Source organism: Sander lucioperca, chromosome 21, assembly GCF_008315115.2.
Source record: "Sander lucioperca isolate FBNREF2018 chromosome 21, SLUC_FBN_1.2, whole genome shotgun sequence".
NCBI lineage: Eukaryota > Metazoa > Chordata > Actinopteri > Perciformes > Percidae > Sander > Sander lucioperca.
This window is the reverse complement of record NC_050193.1, coordinates 25,502,626-25,523,722: the sequence shown is the minus strand read 5'-3', so window position 1 is coordinate 25,523,722 and position 21,097 is coordinate 25,502,626. Positions and strand designations below refer to the sequence as shown.

The following is a 21,097-nucleotide window of genomic DNA, read 5'->3' as shown; positions in this document are numbered from 1 at the left end:
TGGTGTGTTTATACCTAGATTTAGTTTGGTTCTGTGTCTGTTCCTCTAAGCTCAGTTTGTTCTTTTTAATTGTTGAAAGACATTTTGGTTCTGGTCAGGAACAGGATATTGTGCTGTTTGATAGATCTACATTTCCACTGTTAACCAAATATGACTTTAAATAAAATCTGTATTTACATATCTGGATAAATGGATACTAAGCAAATATTGTGGTATTGTCCATTGTTTCCATCCATTGTGTGTTGGTCAGACATGATGCCTCAGTGACCACATTACTCCCATCTGGAACAACGGGTTATTTATAATCAGCCTCCATTCTCCAATAAAAACACTTCATATTTCTCTCTCAGCAGTAGCGTAGCACATTATACTCTCTCTCTCTCTCTCTCTCTCTCTCTCTCTCTCTCTCTCTTATGGTATATGCACTTTATCCACTGAGAAAAGTGTTGCTTGCCATTATAGATTGACATCTGGCAAAACTGTTGCAGTAACAACTCAACTTTGGTGTGACAACAATAAAAACACAAGGAAGAAAAAGATCAAACAGCATTTATTATCATCTTTATATTATTCATATTTAGATAAAACTAAGATTGACTACTAAGTGTAGTGGTGCATACATGGATTTAGTGTATATATGCATAACTCTTGCAGAATGATCAATTTTACATTAAGCATGAAGTTTGTGTTTTTCTTCTTGTTTCGTGTGTACAAAAGCCTGCATGAATGCCTCTGCTATGAAACACAAATACCACAGTAATTCCAGTAAAGGTTGTGTCTCAAGAAAAAAAACATATCAATAAATTGTCAGTGAAACATCTGCTTTTTTCCTATCAAAGCTTCCAAAGGTACATCTCTGAATTTGTTTCCATGCGCGTGTCCTCCGGTCTACCTGTGGTCAGAGGTCCGTGGGAGTCTGTTGTTATGGGGTTGTCTGGGTTTCAGCGGTCAGCGTTCATCTTCCGTAGCTTCGCTGGCAGGTTGTCCTCTGGTCTCCCTCTGGCTGAGAGCAGTGGACTGTGCATGGGGACCGGAGAAGGGGACAGTTTGGGCGTTGGGCTGTGCTGGTACAGGTCTCCAGTAGACTGGGTCATGGGTTCAAACCCCACCTTGAGGGATTTGAGTTGCAGCCGATTCTCCGCCTCGGGCCCCGGCGAGGAGCTGAGGCGTTGAAGCTTCAGTGGCAGGTCTCCTGTGCTGCAGGCCTTCTCTGAGTGCTGGGAGCTGAGCAGCAGCACTTTCCTCTGCAGGTCCTCCTTCCCGGATGAACTCATCCTCTGCAGCTTGCTCGGCAGTCGACCCCCAGTCCCTCCCCTCCTTTCCTCTGATATGTTGATGCAATCCACGGAAAACACCCGGTCACGCCGGGCTCCGTAGCTCTCAGTCAGTGTGGGGGTGGGAGTGGATAGAGGTGAGGGCAGTGAATTCTTCTCTTCATGCTCTTTGACGCTGTACGGTGGTGTCGGTACCTCGAACGTGCTGTGGAACTGAGAGTAGTCTACCCTGAAAAAGCCCTCCTCCAGGGACATCACTGGCAGGAAGCGATGGCCCCATAAAACCTCATCCTCTGTATATGACGTTCGTGCCTGGCATGTCATACCTACAGGAGAGTGACAGGGTAGTCATATTACATAAATAAATGGGGTTTAACTCCAACAAAACAATTGTTGGCTAATAAGGAGGAATGTGAATGGGCAGTATTCCCTCCCATTATCTCTTTTTCCGCTCCGCTCTTATTTATTGTTAATGGAAGCACTGCTTCTTGCTCCTTCCTGTGCAATCTACCACCTAGTCTGATGTAGTCACATACTGGAGGTTGAATACAGTAAATCCACTGGGAAGAATTCTTACCCAAATGGTTAATGGAAGCAGATAAACTGGTATTACCACCAACTAATATTACTACTTTATCTATTTCCATATGCTAAGCATGTCACCTCTAATGTACTGAAATGGAATAACCATCATATGATATAAGATAAAGGACATCTTAATGTGACATTTATCTGTCTTCAAATATTCTTTCCTGAAGGTCATTGCAGTGCTATTTGTTTCCATGCAATGGTGAGTGATTCCCATTGTTGTGTACTGTTAACATGGGTGTGAGGTGCTTGTTATCAGTGTGGCTTGTGTTGGTCATGATAATTGCCAGGTTAAATCTGATCAACCCGATAAGCAGTCCCCATTCGCACATCAATACATCAATGTCAAGAGCCATGGGTCCTGTCAGTACAGCTCTTTATTGTAACTTATTCATAGTGCATTGTACTGGCCTGGCTCTCTGTTCACAGACAATCATCTCTTGACAAACTGATATCACGCTCTTTTGGCAGTTGTTTATTATTTGTCCATAATACAAGGATTTATAGAAATGTTGGTGACTGTGTGACCACTCAGTACACTATAACAGCTCGTAAACATCTTAAACACTTTTATTCCATTTGACCTTTTGTAAAATAATTCTCTTGACATTTGGATGTTTGGTCATTCGCAATCAGTAAGCACCTAGTACATATTTGTTCTGGTTCAGTGGCTCAGCTTCCACCTGAGCTTTTCTGTTAAACACCACAGTTAGCTGTTGTAGGAGTCAAGCCTGTCCCTCTGAGGGATGATATGTGCAGTGTTATGTCATAGCCTTATGCTATTCCAGGCTCACTACTCATCTTCATCCACAGAAAAGTCAGTTCTACATTTACACAAAGGTTATTTTAATTTCCTAATTAGCCTAGAGGCTTGGCTTTAATCACAAGGGTGAGTCCACGATAATGTACAGCTGCATTATCTGTTCTTACCAGGAGAATGACTGTATTTCTGCAGATGGTAGATACATAAAACAGCAGTAATACCGATGCGGTGAGTGAAAGCTTGTGGGTTTAAAGCCTGATGGGCATGCCAGTTTTGTTTCATCTTTCAGGTGTCCTATGGGTATTCAACCAACTGGTTAATGTTGACTGCATCTTGCATAAAAATAAAAGCCCTCAGCACAACTATGCAAACACTAGCAGACAGTGAGAAGGGCGTCCCTGAAGACAACTTTATGTAAAATTCCTGGCAGTAGCCTTCACTGGCACTGTTTACATAGCACATTGTGATGCTTCGACTCTATTTGAATCTGGCCACTGTTACTTAGCAAGAATCTAAATAAACATACACTTGCAGAGAGGTGTGTGTCATCTGCATATTAGTGAAAGTGTAACCTACAGATGGAATCGATATTCCAGAACAAAAAGGAGTAAAGGGACCTACATCAAACTATCTTAAGTACCCTATACTCAATGGTTTACAAAGGTTTGTAGTATGGTACGCTTTCTGTTCTGCTGTGGTTTTAGGGTTTAAATGATATTCAGGTATTCGGACCAGGTAGGCTCCTTTCTACTGTAAATGTACAGTGTGGGTTGGTTTGTTTTGTAAACATCACAGGCACGTGTGCATATAGTCTGCAGCAACCAGTAACCAGGATACTAGTATTTATTATGTATACAGGGATAATGAATAACCTAATTTCTCTGTGCTTATGTCAACATCATATCCAGAAAAAAATTATCGTAACCTGAATGTCCATGTAAACACACTCATTGATTTCAAGACATTCTCAATTACCAGGACTAGATTGATTAGATGATGGCTTGAAATCATTTTTGTCATTTCTTATTCAACAAAGAAATGTTTCAAGTCAATACAGTGATGATGTTTAGCCTAGTTTTGTGACAGTATTAAGTCACTCAGCATAAAAAAAATAAATGCAGTAACATGGAGATTATATGTTATAGTTATAGAGATTACTTTCTATCTATCCAGTCATTCTCTTCAGCTTTAAATGCACATCATATTCCGGGTTTTGCCCTTATTCTGAAAACTGTGTAACTGTGTTTCTCCTTTTTATCGGGTCTGCAGCCTCGCAAACTGTTGGCTGGTTGGTTTGTGTACAGCAACCATAGCAACGAACTGCGGTAAAAACCCTGATTGAGACGCATATTACGAATGCGCTGTATACATGTCCAAAGAATGCTTCTAAAACCCGAATAATACCAGAATATCCCACATGTCTCAATCGTAAAATGCTATATTCGGAAAAAGGCCTTATTCGGAATATCCAACTGGAATATGCTGTTTACATGACCTGTATCAAATTCGGAATATTGTCATATTCAGAATAATAGTGGAATATTGGTGTGCATGTAAACATACTCATTGTGAGGATGATGGGATATCGTGGCCCACTGGAGGTGGCACTGCCGGGGTCTTCTCCTTTACTCCTCAGCTCTGAGTGCCACAGCACTGCAACTCTAAACTTCTGGATGCACCCTGATTAATGGTTTTATCAACGGAGCACAGACTGCGTTGCATGCATGCCTCTACGCTTCCCTGCTGATCCCTCCTGCTCTAAGCCTATTCTGATCTGTGGTTTCTTCTACAGCAGCGGCAAAGTGAGGGTTATGGAGGATGGATAGAAGCAGCGCTAAAAAGAAAATAGGGAGATGGATTTATTCGTATTGGACTTGAGGGAAGAATCATTTTGTTATATATGCAACAGAGAGAACAGTGAGAGTACTCCAGCATGGCTGCCTGTAGTTTACAGCAGCGGCTGTATAACAATGTCTCACAGGCTCAGAATTACCTCTGCTCTCAGCTGTCATCTGAAAAATGGAGTGGAACTTAGACTAAAACCCGGGTCATTCATAAAAGGGACACTCATCTATGACCACAGGCTTTTATTATGCATAGGGTGTACATAAACCTGCAGTAATAAAATATCCCTCATAATTCAATCAGGGTGTCTCATATGTTGTTGTCATTCTCACTTTTTTTGCTCAGGTCCCACGTTCTTCAAATATGCAAAACTTAGAAGGAGGGGAAATGAGATTTCACAGAGTTTATATTATGAATATCTATTAGACAGGAATGTTTATGTGTGTTCATATTAATATAGGAATTTACATTTAGATTGACAGTGAAGAAGGTAAGAAATGAGAATGGGATAGAAGTGAATACAAAAAGCATAAAAGGAAAGAGGTGAAAGAAGTGATGGGAAAAGGAGTTTAATTCAGGAAGAATCCCTCACCGGTGGTCTCCACAATGCCCTCAAGGATAACGACAATCTCAAACTCTTCGTTCATGAGGGAGCGCTGGGATAAGTCGAAAAAGGGGCTCTTGGGATTGATTTCGTGGCAAATGGTGAGCGGAGACACCAGGAAGAGCTGGTCTGCACCCGTCCCAAAACCAACATCCAGTTCACATTGGTCAAGAGGCAGGAACTCACCCTCGGGTGTTTGACGTGACTGAAAGACAGTAGAGAGAGAGAGAGAGAGAGAGAGAGAGAGAGAGAGAGAGAGAAAAAGATCATATGCATGTCATCACAAAGCAGAGTAAGGAAGATTCTTGAGTCAAAATATGGCACAATGTAAAAACATGTTTTTACAAGAACATTACATTACATGTCCTGCATTTAAAATGTATTAGTGTATCAAAAGGATAAGTACTCTTTCTGCAGAGAAATGTGACTTACATCATATATGACATTATTAGATGGTTAATACTGATGCATCAATTTAAAATCAGCATTTTACTGTTGTAGTTTGTCGAGGTGGAGCCAGTTTTAACTGCTTTATATACCCCCAACCTATAAATAAATCTGAGATAAGATAAATCAGAGGGATCACAAGATAATTAATCAGGGAGGAACGAAGAAAAAACAATGTTCTGATACCCAAATGGGTTGTTTATTGGATTTTTCTCTAAGAGTCGCTTTCTTGTGAAATATTAGATAATTTCACCTCTTTGGGCCTCTAACTGTTACTTAAATGAAACCATATGAGACGTTTAGATGTCTGGTGGAACTGATAACTCATAGACATCTGAAATGTAACGTCCCAACTAGACTGCTTTGTTTTTGTAAGGAGTCACAAGCCACTGGATATATGTAACAGTGCATTAGACTTTCTATGCAATGGTTTGAAAGTCTAAGGTAGCAGAAAAGGGAACTACAGGAGTACAAGTAGAACAAGCACCTCAACTTTCAGTCTAAAGGTGTGATGGGGTGATTCTGTAAAAATACATGTATATCACCCTCCTAAAAAGGTGATGGAAGATGTTTTCTCTCCCCGTCTATCTCAAATGTCCATTGGTGCCTTGTTTGCAGTGGCCACAGACGCTTTACGCTTGCTTGGCGCTTTTTAGGCGGACGTTTGAGACAGCCGTGTTTGGACAGGACTTGCCCACAGAGTGTTAACTGGTGCGGAAGCATTTAATTGCCCAGATGACGTTGGAGCTCAGCACCAAGGTCCTGGATGTATTTTCTCCTATCCTGTCTTATTCTGTCTAATCATTCTGTTCACCTTTTCTCTTCTTGTTTGCTTCCCATACGTAGAAGTCTGTGTCACCCATTCCTGCACACTCCCTTACACTTTCGGCCATTTTCTTACATCTTGCTGTCAGTAAAGAGGCTTGCTTTTTCAAAAGCTCTTCTATTATTTAATTTCACTATAAAAACTTGAAATCTGACCTTCAAAGGTCAAGATTATCTTTGCAAATCACCACATTATAAAATAATGAGGAGCAAGGTAGATTTCCATTGTGGTAAGGGTGAGAAGAGACACTTCATTCTGTGATTTTACATACATACAGTATCTTTCTTTTCTACTTAAAATAGCATTACACAAATTCTGCATACAGGGAAACTTTCTTTTTAATTCAACAATTAACATTAAAATAACAAAATCAGTGTCAAGTTTATTTTCTAATAAAGAATTTAATAGCAAAAGCTAAGTTTTAGTCACTTTTCCCCTTTTCTCCTTTTATTTCACATCAGCAAATAATTAGGCACCACGCACACATTATTCCTCCATGCACCACACAGCTTCATAATCATCTCCTACACAGACAGACACACAGTCCCACCCCCTTTTCCTACAACCATATCTGCCATTTTTGGAGCTTTTGTTCTCGTTAATCCTTAAAAATAATTACATACATTTCCACGAAGGCAGTTTCCTCTTTCAGTCAGCGTAATCTAGATCTGTTTGTTCAGGCCCACATGGGGTGATAATGAAATAGAAAATAAAAAAAGAACATCTTTGATTTCAACACACTGTAACTTACATTACATGAATCTGGTATTACTGTCCCTATAAAGTCCGCCCTGCCCCCCATAGTTAGTTGCTATGCCAGATTTTATTAAATGTAGCTAACGTTAGCGCTGTGAGTTGGTTGAAAACCCTGGCTCTTGCTTTATGTCAAATGTTTCCAGCTGACTCATTTTGTAATGAGAATCTTGTAAGAGGATCCTAAATATGCACTTTGAAGGCTACATACAGTACTGTAGGCCTACGTGATATCATGCTAACAAAAAGAGGCTAAAGCTAACAGGCCCTAGCCAAAAAGTCTGCATCCTCACCAGTTGATGACGGGTTATTATGGATCCTACTGTAGTTCTAGGCAAGACCTGGAACTCGATTTGTTCAGGTCCTATCCCCTGACCAATCGGCTATCCTAATCTTAACTATTCCACTAGCTTACATACTTGTTCTTACTTATGAACAGTAGATTTCACTTTTAACGTTAAAAGAGACAAGTCTTTTTGGATAAGGAGCTATCCTGGATAGCGTTGGCTGGAGTGTTAACATACTTAAATCCAATAAAGAGCAGGACAGACCATATCATAACCCTAAACTCTGTTAGCATACAGGACCGGATTCTACACAGTGGGGAGATAATGCTACATAACAATGGATGTGCACGTTGTGAACAGGACTTTTTTTAGCGTAAACTATAAACCCACAAACTTTACTTCCACCAAGAAGGTTATGTTTTTGGTTTGTTTGTTTGTCATTACAGAAAAAACTACTGACCCAATTTTCATGAAACTTAGTGGAAGGGTATAGTATGGGCCAAGGAAGAACCATTACATTTTGGATTGGATCCGAATCACATTTCACTTTCGTTAAAGGAACACGCCGACTTATTGGGAATTTAGCTTATTCACCGTAACCCCAAGAGTTAGATAAGTCCATACATACCCTTCTCATCTCCGTGCGTGCTGTAACGCTGTCTGACAGCTCCACCGGTAGCTTAGCCTAGCACAGAACATGCAGGTGAATGGTTCCAGCAATCCTACTGCTCCGAATTGTGACAAAAGTGACAAAATAACGCCAACGTGTTCCTATTTACATGTTGTGATTTGTAGAGTAACAGCGTGTACAAAAAACAACGTAACATGAGACACAGCCATATTCTAACCGTAAACAAACCGGGAACTACAAATCACAACATGTAAATAGGAACATGTTGGCGTTATTTTGTCACTTATTCGGAGCAGTAGGATTGCTGGAACCATTCACCTGCATGTTCTGTGCTGGCCTGCTGCCGCTGGAGCCGTCAGACAGCGTTACAGCACGCACGGAGATGAGAAGGGTATGTATCGACTTGTCTAACTCTTGGGGTTACGGTGAATAAGCTAAATTCCCAATAAGTCGGCGTGTTCCTTTAACAGTGCAAGATAGGGCATCTGTGCTGCAATCATGGGGTGTCAGAATAATTGGAAAAATGAGTTCCCAATGGGAAAATACACACTGCATTGACATTGTGAGGTAGGGCATGCCCTCTCCGACTGCCCTTCTGGTAAGATGATTTTCCAATCCTGAGAGACCCCACACACGGCGATAAAAAATCACGGGTCTAACAGTTTTGGTCGTACAGTGTGTGGTGCGCAGCACACGGCAAAATCAACACATCACACATGAACCGATTTGACTCCTGAGCATTCCCAGGTCAGACGGGAAATCTTGCAAAATCCCTCGAGATCAAACGTGACTTCAGAGTAAACAATCATAGCGGACGAAGAGGATGCAGTGGCGATAGTTTGTAGTTTGTTTTTAACCGAAAAAAAACGTTATCAAAAGAAAAGGCGATGGTCAAAGAAGTGGAGACAACGCGAGCATATACTATACTTGCTATACTTATCTCCAACGTCCACCGGACTTTCTGGTGCGCCATGCCGCCGGCTGTTTTGATTTTGTTTCCCGGTGCTTTCCTCGCCGCCTCGTCACCTCGCTTTCTGATTGGCTACACGCCACAGTCCACAGGCTGCATGCTCATTTGTCCCCGGGGGACACCACACACGAGGAGAAATCGGGCCAAAAAAATCCAACATGTTGGATATCCCCGATTTGAGATCGGAGCGGTCCCGACGTCCTTCCGAGCAGACGAGAGCAGTCTTAACACACCACACACGGCAGGAATATCTGATCAGATTATTTTACCATAATCAGAGCATCCTTAAGATTGTTGGAAGGGGTGAATCGGGGCTAAAATCGGCATAATTATCCTGCCGTGTGAACCAGGCTTTAATGTGCTCATTGGCCTTGGAAGTAAATGTTAGGTTACCACTTATGTGGTAAGTTAGCCAGACATGCTAACAGTTGCAGTGTATTTTATGTTGAAGCTATTCCTTCTACTTTGCTCGTGTTTTGGGGGTTTGAAAAAGGTTAAAAAACACAACCATGAGCAGAAAATGAGCTCCAATGTCAGAATACTTATGATCCCATATCATAAAATTATTTTGATAGCAAACATCATATTGATTTATATATTTCCTTACTGGCTGTTTTATCAGATAGTTTTGCAGGACTCAAGGATAAAAAGATATGGATTTATGTCAGGTTTCAGAGGGTGAGCATTAGATTTTAATTCATAAATTGGGTTTACAATATCTTTGGTTCTGCCTTCTCTCCAGTGATGAAATGTAAGTAAGTACATTTACTCCAGTACTGTACTTAAGTAAATATTTGAGGTACTTGTACTTTACTTGAGTCTGTTCTTTTATAATACAATACAATATCTAGGCCTACAAGTTCAGCTGAAATGATTAGACGATTAAACACTGACAGACACTGACAGAACTGTTTGATCGTTTCCAGTTTTTATAAAATGTGAGGATTTTTCTGCATTGAGTACTTTTACTTTTAATAAATTTTTATATAAGTAACATTTTCAATGCAGGACTTTTACTTGTCACAGAGTACTTTTACAATGTGGTATTAGTAGTTTTACTAAAGTAAAGGATCTGAATACTTCTTCCACCACTGCTTCTCTCTCATCCAAACTTTACCTGCACAGCAGCAGCTACCAGTCAGAGTCCAATTTCATCCTGACCTCCAAGTGATATTGCCCTATAGGCTAGTTTATCCCCTACGAGAGGCACACTGTGAGTGTGTGAGTAAATAGGCTTTGCATTGCCAGAAAACCTTGCATTCTATTTCTATCTCCTGTGAATATCAATTGGATTTATGTTGGAGAACCACTTTCATGTCAGGGGGCGGCATTGTTCAGGTGCTTACAGGCCGCTGAATACCATTTGGGTGGATGTGGGTTATCTCATGCTAGCTAAGGGAAATTCTGCTTTTCATTTTCTGTCATTGTTGCTGAAGAGTAAAATGATGGATGCCTGTATGCAAACGTTGACAGGCAAAGCTCCTTACACAGACTCCGTTGGCACTCTCCTACGCGTCTCCCAGCACAGAGATCCTGAGATAGCTGAGCTTGTCTACTGTTTTGTTTTTCATGTAAATCCCACACTCCAACAAATAAACAAATTTCTCTCCCCGAGCTCTGAAATATCAAAACTGGGACTTTCATTAATAATTTTCAATTATGCTTTTGGGGAAATTGTGCAGCAAAAACACTACATGCACACAAACACATATACACATCACGTGTGACTACTCACCAACCTGTCAGCTGCTCATTATCATTAGAAAGGCATCAGGGTTTTGTTTCATTCTAACAAAAGTAGCGTTTCCGTGGTGTGGATGATGTTAATGGATGAAGACAGGTGATGAATAGAATGTATTAGACCTAAAGTGGCATGATCTTCCTACCCAACCCAACTCCACTCCATGCTCTGCCGGGCCTTCATCAATCAGTAGCCTGAGAGGGGTTTGAAGGAGCTTGTAGGCAATCAGGTTGACAGACAAGCTAGTCGAATCACACAGACTTCCCTGCTGCCAGATACCGTCTGCCTGCTCAGTGCATTTAGAAAGGCTTGAGCCATCATCTAACATTTCACCCAATCCAACCAAGACTGAGTGAGATGAATTGGTTAAATCAAATCTAAAGTCAAATGAATTGGTGAAACAAACGTGGGATGGACTGCTTGGTTTTCTCCTGGTCGCATAAACTGTGAATGTGTAAACATGTACTGTAAATGTGTCACAGATTACACTCGCTATGTGTGCCTAATTGTATTTAGATTTACTGTATTGCAGGACTATTGTATTAGTTTTCTGTTTTTGTTGAAACTGTTTTAGAGATTTGTTGATTCAATTGTATGATCACTTTGGCGTCAACTGTAATTGAAAACTAATAAGCAAGCGAGCAGAGAGGTTCAGTTAGCTAAAAGTAATAGATAAACCGTTCAATAGTTAGGAAACACTAATGGAAAACAGTGTATTTTAAATACATATATTTTAAACCTGAAAATGTCTTTAGGTGTAAAAATTGTTTCCACACTAACTTTTTTAGGCCGTTTTCAGAAGTCTCTTCTTCCTGCTTCTTTCAGTCCAAAAACAAAACAAAATTGTGCATTACAGTCAACATCAAAGACAGCCTGGTTGCTCTGTCACAGCTGGTTAAACTTCTGTTGTCCTCTCTTTTGCTCCACAGTCACCTACACTGTGTTGTTACAGCCAAACTCACAATTTAACAATCATCTCAATCATATAAATGTTTACGTTCTCAGGCAACTGAACACGCATCAAGTAGTAATTTGATTGAAACTCATAAAAGCTACTGCATGAAAGCTGTTATCCAGGTGAACAGCAATTCCTGTGCTGCTACAATTCACTATTTTACAACATAATGAACTGAAACACAGCATAATGACAACACCTGTTCTGTGTAAATTGGCTGTACTGACTGCGGCAAAAGAAAAAAAAGTTGCACTCATCATTTTCCTGCCACTCTGCTCCCGGCCGAGCTGACCATTTCCCACTAATCGTGAGGCGAGCATTTGCAGATGTATCCACTCTAGAAAGCATATCTGAAAAGGCTTTTTTTTTTTGCGTGTGAAAACGTCGGCTTACAGTGAATAGAGGGCCAAAAGGAAAATGAAAGATTTCACCGGGTCAGTGTGGTCTAACTTACTTTTACTTTGAACTGGATATTTTGGTTGTTCATTATCCTTTCACACAATAACACAAATAGTTAGCTGTGGGCAAACCCAGGAAAATATGTCTGCTAGTTTTTCAGGTTTGCAGGTTTATGTGTGCAATAATGAGCTGTTCACACACATAATTGAGTCTTCTGCTGCATCTCTTCTTCTTTTCTGCTGGGAAAACTTCTGTATTATGGACCATCCAAATTTTGATTTCCATCTCACTGAAGTCAGAACTCAATAATCTGATAACTATGGTCAAAACGTTTAGGGAAGACCACTTTTTCGCCAGAATTTACTTTTATTTTGCATGACAACATTTTTTAACTTATTTATTTCTGTAATATGTGCACATGGCAATTATTTTAAAGTTAAGGTTAGGCAACTGAAGTGTACACTGTGTAACACTAACTGGTAACACTAAAGGGCAAGCTATTACATAAATCGTCTGCTGCAGACTTGTAATATGAAGTCAATTTCTATGGATAATGGGCTGCTCTGAAAAATCCAATAGCGAGATGGTGTATCAAAAGTAAAAACCTGCTAGATTTGATTGTTAATCTGGTGAGGATGCATGTGTCAAGGCATAATGATTGGGTGTCTGTACAGGTGTATGCTTCACCAAAGTGTATCAGATCAGTCAAACCAGGATAAAACTGGTATTAGATGTTGTTTGGAGATAAATGCCTAGAATGTTCTTTTTATATCTTATGCTATGGTTTGGTTTCCTTCCTTGGAAAGTGTTTTAATCCACAATATGACACTTACAGTAGTGACTTTAGCTGCTGTTGTGGCAGAAATGGTGTCACAATATTCTTGATCAAAAATGTGTGTTATTGTGACTGTGCTGCCTCTGATTTTCTACTTGGTTGTGGAAATTACTGTAACTAGGCTCATACATTATTATTGTCAGGAGCCTGAAGATTTAGTGTTTATTCAAGAATAATAATGTATTATTACTGCTGGCTCAGACATTACAAATAACACACACTCCACCTCGCATATGCCTTCTTTTGAATGCCTCGGAAAGAAAACTTGAAAAAGTGTGTGTGTGTGTGTGTGTGTGTGTGTGTGTGTGTGTGTGTGTGTGTGTGTGTGTGTGTGTGTGTGTGTGTGTGTGTTTATGCATTGCACACTCCTACAGCAAAACATCCTATATAAAGCATAGCATGAGCAGTCCAGAGTCTTAAGGTTTTCTGGTTCTCGGGCTCGCTAATCTGCTGGGCTTTAAGGCCTTTCCCCAGCCCTCCACAACATGATTTTATAATTGCATCTCTATTCTTATTAGATAAGAAATGGAAATCAATTCCAGTGACTAGTTTATATAGCCCATCGCGCAATCCTCTGAGGAGATACAGTATACTGTACAGCTGAGAGGATTTCTCTCCCTTGTATGTCTCTGAAATAGAAGGCACCACTCACACAATGACAATATTAATTGTAGTAATTCTTTCTATGTCTCCCCTCTCTTACTGTGAGACTCTCCTTTCAGCTCTTTCACCACTTTTTATCACTTTCAGTCAATTCCTTCATTCTCTCCATCCTCCTAAAGTATATTTTAGCTAGGATGTTCCACCAGGATGTGCTCTGAGGCTGTCATGGATGCCCTGCCAAGCTGCATTTCAACTGTATGACAGCTTCCATTGGTCTGTCTCTCCCTTCTTTCTGCTGTCACCCAGTAATTGTCCACGACCGTTCAGCAGGGCTCTGGTGTCCAAACACAGCAGTGCCAACAACTGGCTCAAATTCTAACAGGTTTCATCGTCTAACAGGTGGTAACAAAATAAGTATCAGGTACTATCCACAACTTTTGCAAATGGAAAAACAAAAAAGATGGAGTCGAGTTTACTAGAGCCTTGCCGTACTATGCAGTGGGAATGTGGCATAAGCATGCTTTCACACCTAACCGGTTTGGTTTGGTCAGGTTAAACCGAACTCTGGTGCTTGTGCCCAGGAACTGCAATTCATTTAAGCTTTTATATGATGAGGTGGTGTCAAAGAAATAGTTTAGTTTTAACCATAGAAGATTTTGGGTGTATCTGGTTAGATTTTATGCCAGAGAGCTGTTCATTCACCCTGTTTAAGATGCAGCTTGATGTACAAGTCATCACAAAAACTTTTTCACAAACTCTCACACACATAAACACACACAGTTTCCATACAAGTTAAAATGCTTCTTCTGCCAGTAATGGCTGAGTATTATATGATGAGGTATGACTTGAAGAGGGTTGCAGCTCAACAGCTCCACCAACATTTGTATACAGGGACTGCACTGAAAGCATTCAGTCTACAATGTGACTACTTACATTTTATTATTTGAGTTTTTAAAGATTGTATGTGATGTGTAATATCTAAAGGTGTGTTTAGCCTAAACACATCTTTGTTCATGACTCATTTAGTTTTTGTGTTCTGTACTCTGACAGAGCTGCTGCAAAAAGTCTGTCTTTGTGAGAGTCTTTGAAGCGAAAGAATAAGGTTAAAGCCCTGGAGCAAAACTGAAAAAAACACTAAGGAGCACACAGCTGTATTTATTGTATTTCACAGAGAGGGAGTGTAAAAAAGATGTGGGGTTGGCAGAGAGGACTTGGAATTTATACTGATTTTATTTCTTGCAGTCCAGAAGGAAAGGTGAAAAGAGGATCTCCAGTATTATTATTATTAACGTTTTTCTTTTTTTAAAATAACACAAATCCTGATTATTTTTCTTCTAGTTCTGCGTGCCATTGTTTAAAAAAAATAATCACATACAATCCAATTAGTATGAGTTCCAGTGTGCTGGTTTGTTGCACAGATGGAGACAGTCTGATTGAGATGCCGAGAGCCTACACACACAGGAGAGACAAGGGAAGTCGACGTTGACATCTGTGATTGTACTTTATGCCTATGGGCTGTTCACTTCCTCCTCAATGCTTATAACTGTGGAATAGCTCAGTCTGCCTTGCCTCCCTCCCTGTCTGCATGCATCATTAGACTGCCCAACAGCTGAGTGTATTGTCCTTTTTTGTTGAAAAAAACAAAACAAAAACCCTAAAGAGAAGAAAGAAAATAATGCATTTCTTTATGGATGCCATAAATACTTTTTATGCCTGCATGGTCTTTCCCAGGAGTGCTGTTTTACTGACTGCAGCAATCTGTGGTAGTGTGTGAAGCTCCCTCTCACTGCTGATACACTGAGCATCATTTTCTTCCCCATGGGGCCATCACTCTGTCACATCCACTTACTGATACACACATATATGACCAGGTGTCACCACTGATGCTGAACGCAGTGGCGACCATCCACACTGCAGCGCTTACAACAAAGACCGACAGCCTTTACTGTTCTTATCTCAGTGGTTTCAGATGCACCTGGCTGCCACTCAGCCTCACCATCCTGCAGCTCAAGGATTATGGTAATGCTACCAGACTGTTTTGTTTAACAAGGCGTACATTGTGTAGTGGGACCTGCTTACAATTAAGCTTTGAATGAAAAAAATGTAAACCTGCAATATGCAACTATTCCTTTTCCCTCTGGGCTCAGATGAAAGGAAAGTCAAGGGAATTAAGAGCACAGCATTGTGCAAAAAAAGAAATGGCTGTTTTATTAGTTTTTTACTTCCCCTGAGCTTCTACTATTTGCATGCAGTAGTAGTATACTACAATATGCAATACTTTGGTTGAAGTGTTCCACACTGTGGAGAGAAAACGGTGCTATCCAATTCAGCAGGGCGTCTTATAAGTTATAAAAGTTAATTATACTGAATGTTTATTTTCATTTAACGCGGTGCAATTGATATTGCTTTTGTTGGTGAAAGAAGGTGTGATTTATTTACATCAGTTCCTACACTTGGGTTAATTTTCAGGGAGTTATTATCATCAGAGAGGATCTGGTGTTGAGCTTACCTTTATGAGTTTGCACCTGATCTGAGCGGACACCATGTGGCTGTTCCGCAGGTTGCCCACACGGAACATGAGGCACAGTTTGCCGTCTCGCTGGGAAATCACTGCGTCCTGACTGAACATGAGCGTCTCTGCGCGTTTCTTAGGTTGGGACATTTTTATGAACATGCAGCCGATGAGAAAAGCGTCCACTATGGAGCCCATCAGCGACTGAAACAAGAAGAGGATGATGCCCTCCGGGCACTTCTCTGTAATGTACCGGTAGCCGTAACCGATCGTAGCCTCAGTCTCGATGAAAAACAGAAAAGCTGAGGGGAAGTTGTACACATTGGCCACACAGGGGGTGTAGGACGCGTCGTGGCCGTGATTTAGGTCTCCTCTGATATAAGCGATGATCCACCACATAGATGCCATGACCAGCCAAGCGATCGTGTACGTTAGGATGAAGATGAGCATGTTCCATCGCCACTTTAAGTCTACCAAAGTGGTAAAGAGGTCAGAGAAGTACCTGCTGGTCTCTCCACCGAGGTTTCCGTGCTGCACGTTGCAGCGACCGTTCTTGTCCACGAAGCGCTGGCGTTTCTTCTTAACCGGAGCAGAAAAAGTGGCTGCCCGATTTGTGTTCACTACCTGGTAGTCTTCGCCAAATTTTCTACGAAGTGCCGCCATTTGAGCTCTCCTGAAGTAAAAGGAAAACGACTTACTGTTTAATCCATATTTTGGGTAGTTTGAGCCTCCAAATCACTGGTTACCTGCAGTGCGTAAAATGCGCCATGGCCACTTAGCGCGTGTAAATGCTAGGAATACAACAAAAACAAATCACGCGTATTTCAGTTCTTTTTAAAGCACTTATATTATCCGTTAATAATAATAATAATTATAATATATCAAATTATTCTAGGTATTTTACACGACATCAGAAGATAGGTGACTGTAGCTGTGCGCTCTGCTCAGTCTCCACTAACTCTGGAGCTGTCTACCATTCACAGCTTCTGGTGGGCTGTAGAGGATGAAGAGGTGTGTGTGTGTGTGTGTGTGTGTGTGTGTGTGTGTGTGTGTGTGTGTGTGTGGGAGAGATGCAAGGAGAGGGAGGGAAATGGGCAGGGAAAGAGGAGGGAAGAGTTACACAAGACTGCATTTGTGTGTTAAAAAAACAAGAGAGTGGTGGACAATTGGACGACTATATTTATATATTAATTCATTGGTTGATTAATGTGTTCATTAATCATAAGTGCTTATATTGTGTTTACATTTGAGCTGATTCTCTGTATGATTAACAGCATGGAGGGTGAGAGACTGGAGGATCTTTGGGCTTTCAAGTTAAACTGTGCCATCTACTGGAAGGACGATCAATGTGCATATTAGATCTAATACAGGGCAATATTGGGGGCAACAACCAATTGCTATAAGTGCAGATAGGCTATAGTAATGCTTTGTGCCTCTGTTAACCTGTGCCATATCACTAAAGCTTATTAAATTTAGTGAATTATGTTAAGTAAACTAACAATCTACTAACAACGGGAAATGTTTTCAGTATTTTCCAAAAATCTTGTTTTTTGGACTTCTTGTAAATAACTTAAATGTTCCACTCACTGGCCAAAGGCTTTGCCCATTTTAGGTCTGACATTAAGTCGGTGCTTCTCCTCTTTCCTGTGAAGCCTTCTTATTGATTTAGACATTGGATGGCTAGAGGAGGATTTCCTGGACATGTATCCTCCCAAAGGACAGTCCAAAAAAGCCCTCGTTTTAATCAGACGGAACACAAATGTCTGCATTGCATATAAGTACTACTAATATTAACTAATGTATATTTATAGTTTCAATCACACAGGTGGGATGAAGAAGCCCTTGACTGATTTAATCAACTGACCCTCGTCTCAAATGCTTTTTGTTCAGACCTTTAATTGTGCTGAGACCCAGGAGTATTTCTGGCATGAAAGAAGCCTGTGCTCTTTAAAAAGAAAACAATATTCACAATTAGGTCATTACATCATTTATTATTTTGAGCACTTAATCAATAATGGACAGATTTTGGATCCTGGTTTTCAAGAGTGTCTGCCTCTGTGTACTTTTTTTAGTTGCTGTTTTGGGGCGACAACACACCAGAAAACATTTAATAAAGTAACAGGTATAAAGTGTAATTTTATAGACAATTTGAAAACTCCCAAATAAAAATAGAGACTGCAGCTTGTGAATGAAGTGCACCTTTAGTGACTCTGAAGAAGCAATAGTCATAACTCACACTCAGTTTATTAGGTACTCCTAGCAACAAGTAATGTAGTCTAACAGTCCTGCAGTAAATCCTCCCTTCATGAAGGTTAAAATGTTCAGTTTATGTTGAAACTGTTTAGAGAGATGTTGATTCAACTTTATGAGGATGTAGTTTGTGGTGCTATTGAACAGCAATATACAGAGAGGTGTCTCTGTTAGTTAGCCTACCCTCACATATATAAATAGGGTGGACAAAATAATGAAAAGAAATCCCTGCATTATTTTCAGGTCATAAATGAAAGAGGAAGATGGCTCCCAAAGAGACAGCAGCTTTAGACAGGAGAGGATGAGAAAAAAGTGCTATAGACCTTTCAGTATTTCCAGATTATTTTGGAATATTTCATACAATAAATACAGAATAATCTAGACATGTATTTGCCTGCTGTGTTATTTAAGTGTATCCCCTTTCAGTTATACTGTAAGACAGACCAGATATTTCACCATCCCAGCTGCAGGTGATAAAACTGAGCTTTTTGCTAAGCTAAGCTAAGCAGCTACTGGTGGTAGCTACACATTTAGCGTAGTGCAATCACTCTTCAAATCCAAATCTTGGCAAGAAAGCAAGTGCATTTCCCAAAATGTCAAACTATTTTTCTGCAAACAAATTGGCTGCATTTTTTTAATCCCTTTTCTGCTTTTAAATAAATGTCGTGGAACCAACACTTTAAATTTAGTCACAAAAATTGTAAGCCCAGTCAGACAGACTTCGTTCGATCTGTTGGGGTATAACTGCGACTACAAAATAAGTTTACCAGTGTATATAGGCCCCTACTGTATATAACACCTACTAATTGGGAGAAGTATTGGCCTAGTTTCTGATGTGTAGCAGATGCCATCAAATATCAACTATCAACACACCAAATAGAATCACCCAAATATTACAGCACAATTCTCCCCATTGCACAGGTTTCTAATAACTGACAAGGGATTTCTATCCCAGTAGAGGAAACTCACACACGGCTGTGATCCTCCTGACAATTGAGGATTAGAGTGTAGACAGCCAGGATTGCCATCTGTTATGTGTAGGCATCAGACGTTCCCAGTGAGAGGAATCTAAGTCAGCACAAGCACAGGCAACCACCAAGCCTTGGCTCGCAATTGTTCACAGTTTTCTTGGCCTCCAATGTTAGATGAGGAAGGTAATTCAGCTTTCACATCCAAATGATTTGTGGTGTGAGGTTGGGATGAATTCAGGGGAGGAGGTAGTGAAAACAAAGACATGCTGCATAGGCTGAATTATTAATGAGGAGTTAGAATTGATAACCATCTGCTTTATATGATACACAAATTGCCACAGATTCCAGACATGAATGTTCATCATTCTAATCTAACTGTGGTCTGGTGCAGGTCTATCTGTCCTCTTTCCAACTAAGGCAGATTACTTAATTTAAAGTGGAGTCAGTGGCATATGCCGTGACTCAAAGTGCAGGAGTGGTAATGTCTCTGACCCTAATGTCCCCAACGCGCAGCTGATAGTAAGGACTGATGGAAAGTTGAGCTATAGGGTGACATTTTCTAACCTTAGCTGAGATTGACATATAAGACTCAGAACAGGACATTGAAGTAACACCACACTTACAGGATGTCCTGTCTTTGTGTCTGTTTATGTGCTTTTGTGTTTTTGCTCAAGCTTGACAGGATTTTACTAAAAGTCTGAACTGAATAACAAAACAAAAATATGCTGAAAGCAGCCCTGTGCTCTTTTACAGCTATAATTAATATTATTTAGGTCAACAATGGATCACACTACTACTACAACATGTGGAACTAGTGTATGTGAAAAGGGGTCAACTTGTAGTGACAAACCAACAGAGAATCATCAAATTGTAGCATCTTTTAGCACATTAGCCTGCAAATTTGCTATTTTGGGAGGAGCTAGAGCGGTCGGTGGTTCGATCCTTGTCCTTCAGCATGATACTGAACCCCAAATTGCTGTGAATGTGTGTGAATGTTTATCTGATGAGCAGGTGGCACCTTGTATGGATAGCCTCGGCCACCAGTGTATGAATGTGTGTGTGAATGGGGTGTATGGTGCCTGAAGTGTAAAGTGAGAGTGGTCGCTAAGACTAGAAAAAGTGCTGTATAAATGCAGTCCATTTACCATAGGTTGCAGCCGGCAGATGTTTTCAGTCAAAGGCCCTAAAAAACACACTGCACACTACCTGCTCTGCACTAAACGGCAGACCAGTGTAATAGTCAAGTCACCAACTGTCGAGTCTGAGTCATGTCTCGATTCCCCAGTATTCAAGTCCGAGTCCAAGTCTGAGTCACCAAAAAAGAGTCTGAGTCAAGTGAACATTACCTGAGTCAAAGTAGAGTCACAAGTCCAGAGAATAGTGACTCGAGTCAGACTTGGGTCTGAGTCCAGTTCTCCATAACTGCCTATTACACATAAAAGTAGTCAGAAACTTCATCCAACTTCCGACTCCTATTTCTATGAATGCTCAGGTCCGATTTCATAAATCTCCAGTCCAAGTCATAAGTGCGCGAGTCTAAGTTGAGTCACGAGTCCAGAGAATAGCGAATGAAGTCTGATTCCAGGACTGGAGTACTCCATCACTGCGGCAGACAGACACAGTTAGACACTGGTGAACAGAGTAGTATGTTCCTGCAATAAAGGAAGCTGCAGGACCTTATTTCTAGGACCCTAGTTTTTCGGGTACATCCTAGAATGTAGTTACCCTAACCCAAACCCTGTTTATTAACTACATTGAAATTGTAAGATGGTAAACTTTATTAACCTGGAACTCCAATTTGAATCACTCCAATTCTAATCACTGATTTTCATCTTTACTCAGT

General features: G+C 40.5%; 1 protein-coding gene across 1 annotated transcript; it reads right to left on the bottom strand.

The window, feature by feature from the left end:
• Positions 1-534: 534 nt before the first annotated feature.
• kcnj19a (potassium inwardly rectifying channel subfamily J member 19a) lies at positions 535-16,993 on the bottom strand. The gene is made up of 3 exons (XM_031319055.2): positions 16,031-16,993; positions 5,063-5,279; positions 535-1,600 (listed from the first exon to the last, which is right to left on the bottom strand). The coding sequence occupies exons 1-3, from the start codon at positions 16,694-16,696 to the stop codon at positions 942-944; spliced, it is 1,542 nt and encodes a 513-aa protein (XP_031174915.1). The 5' UTR covers positions 16,697-16,993; the 3' UTR covers positions 535-941.
• Between the last annotated feature and the right edge of the window lie 4,104 nt (positions 16,994-21,097).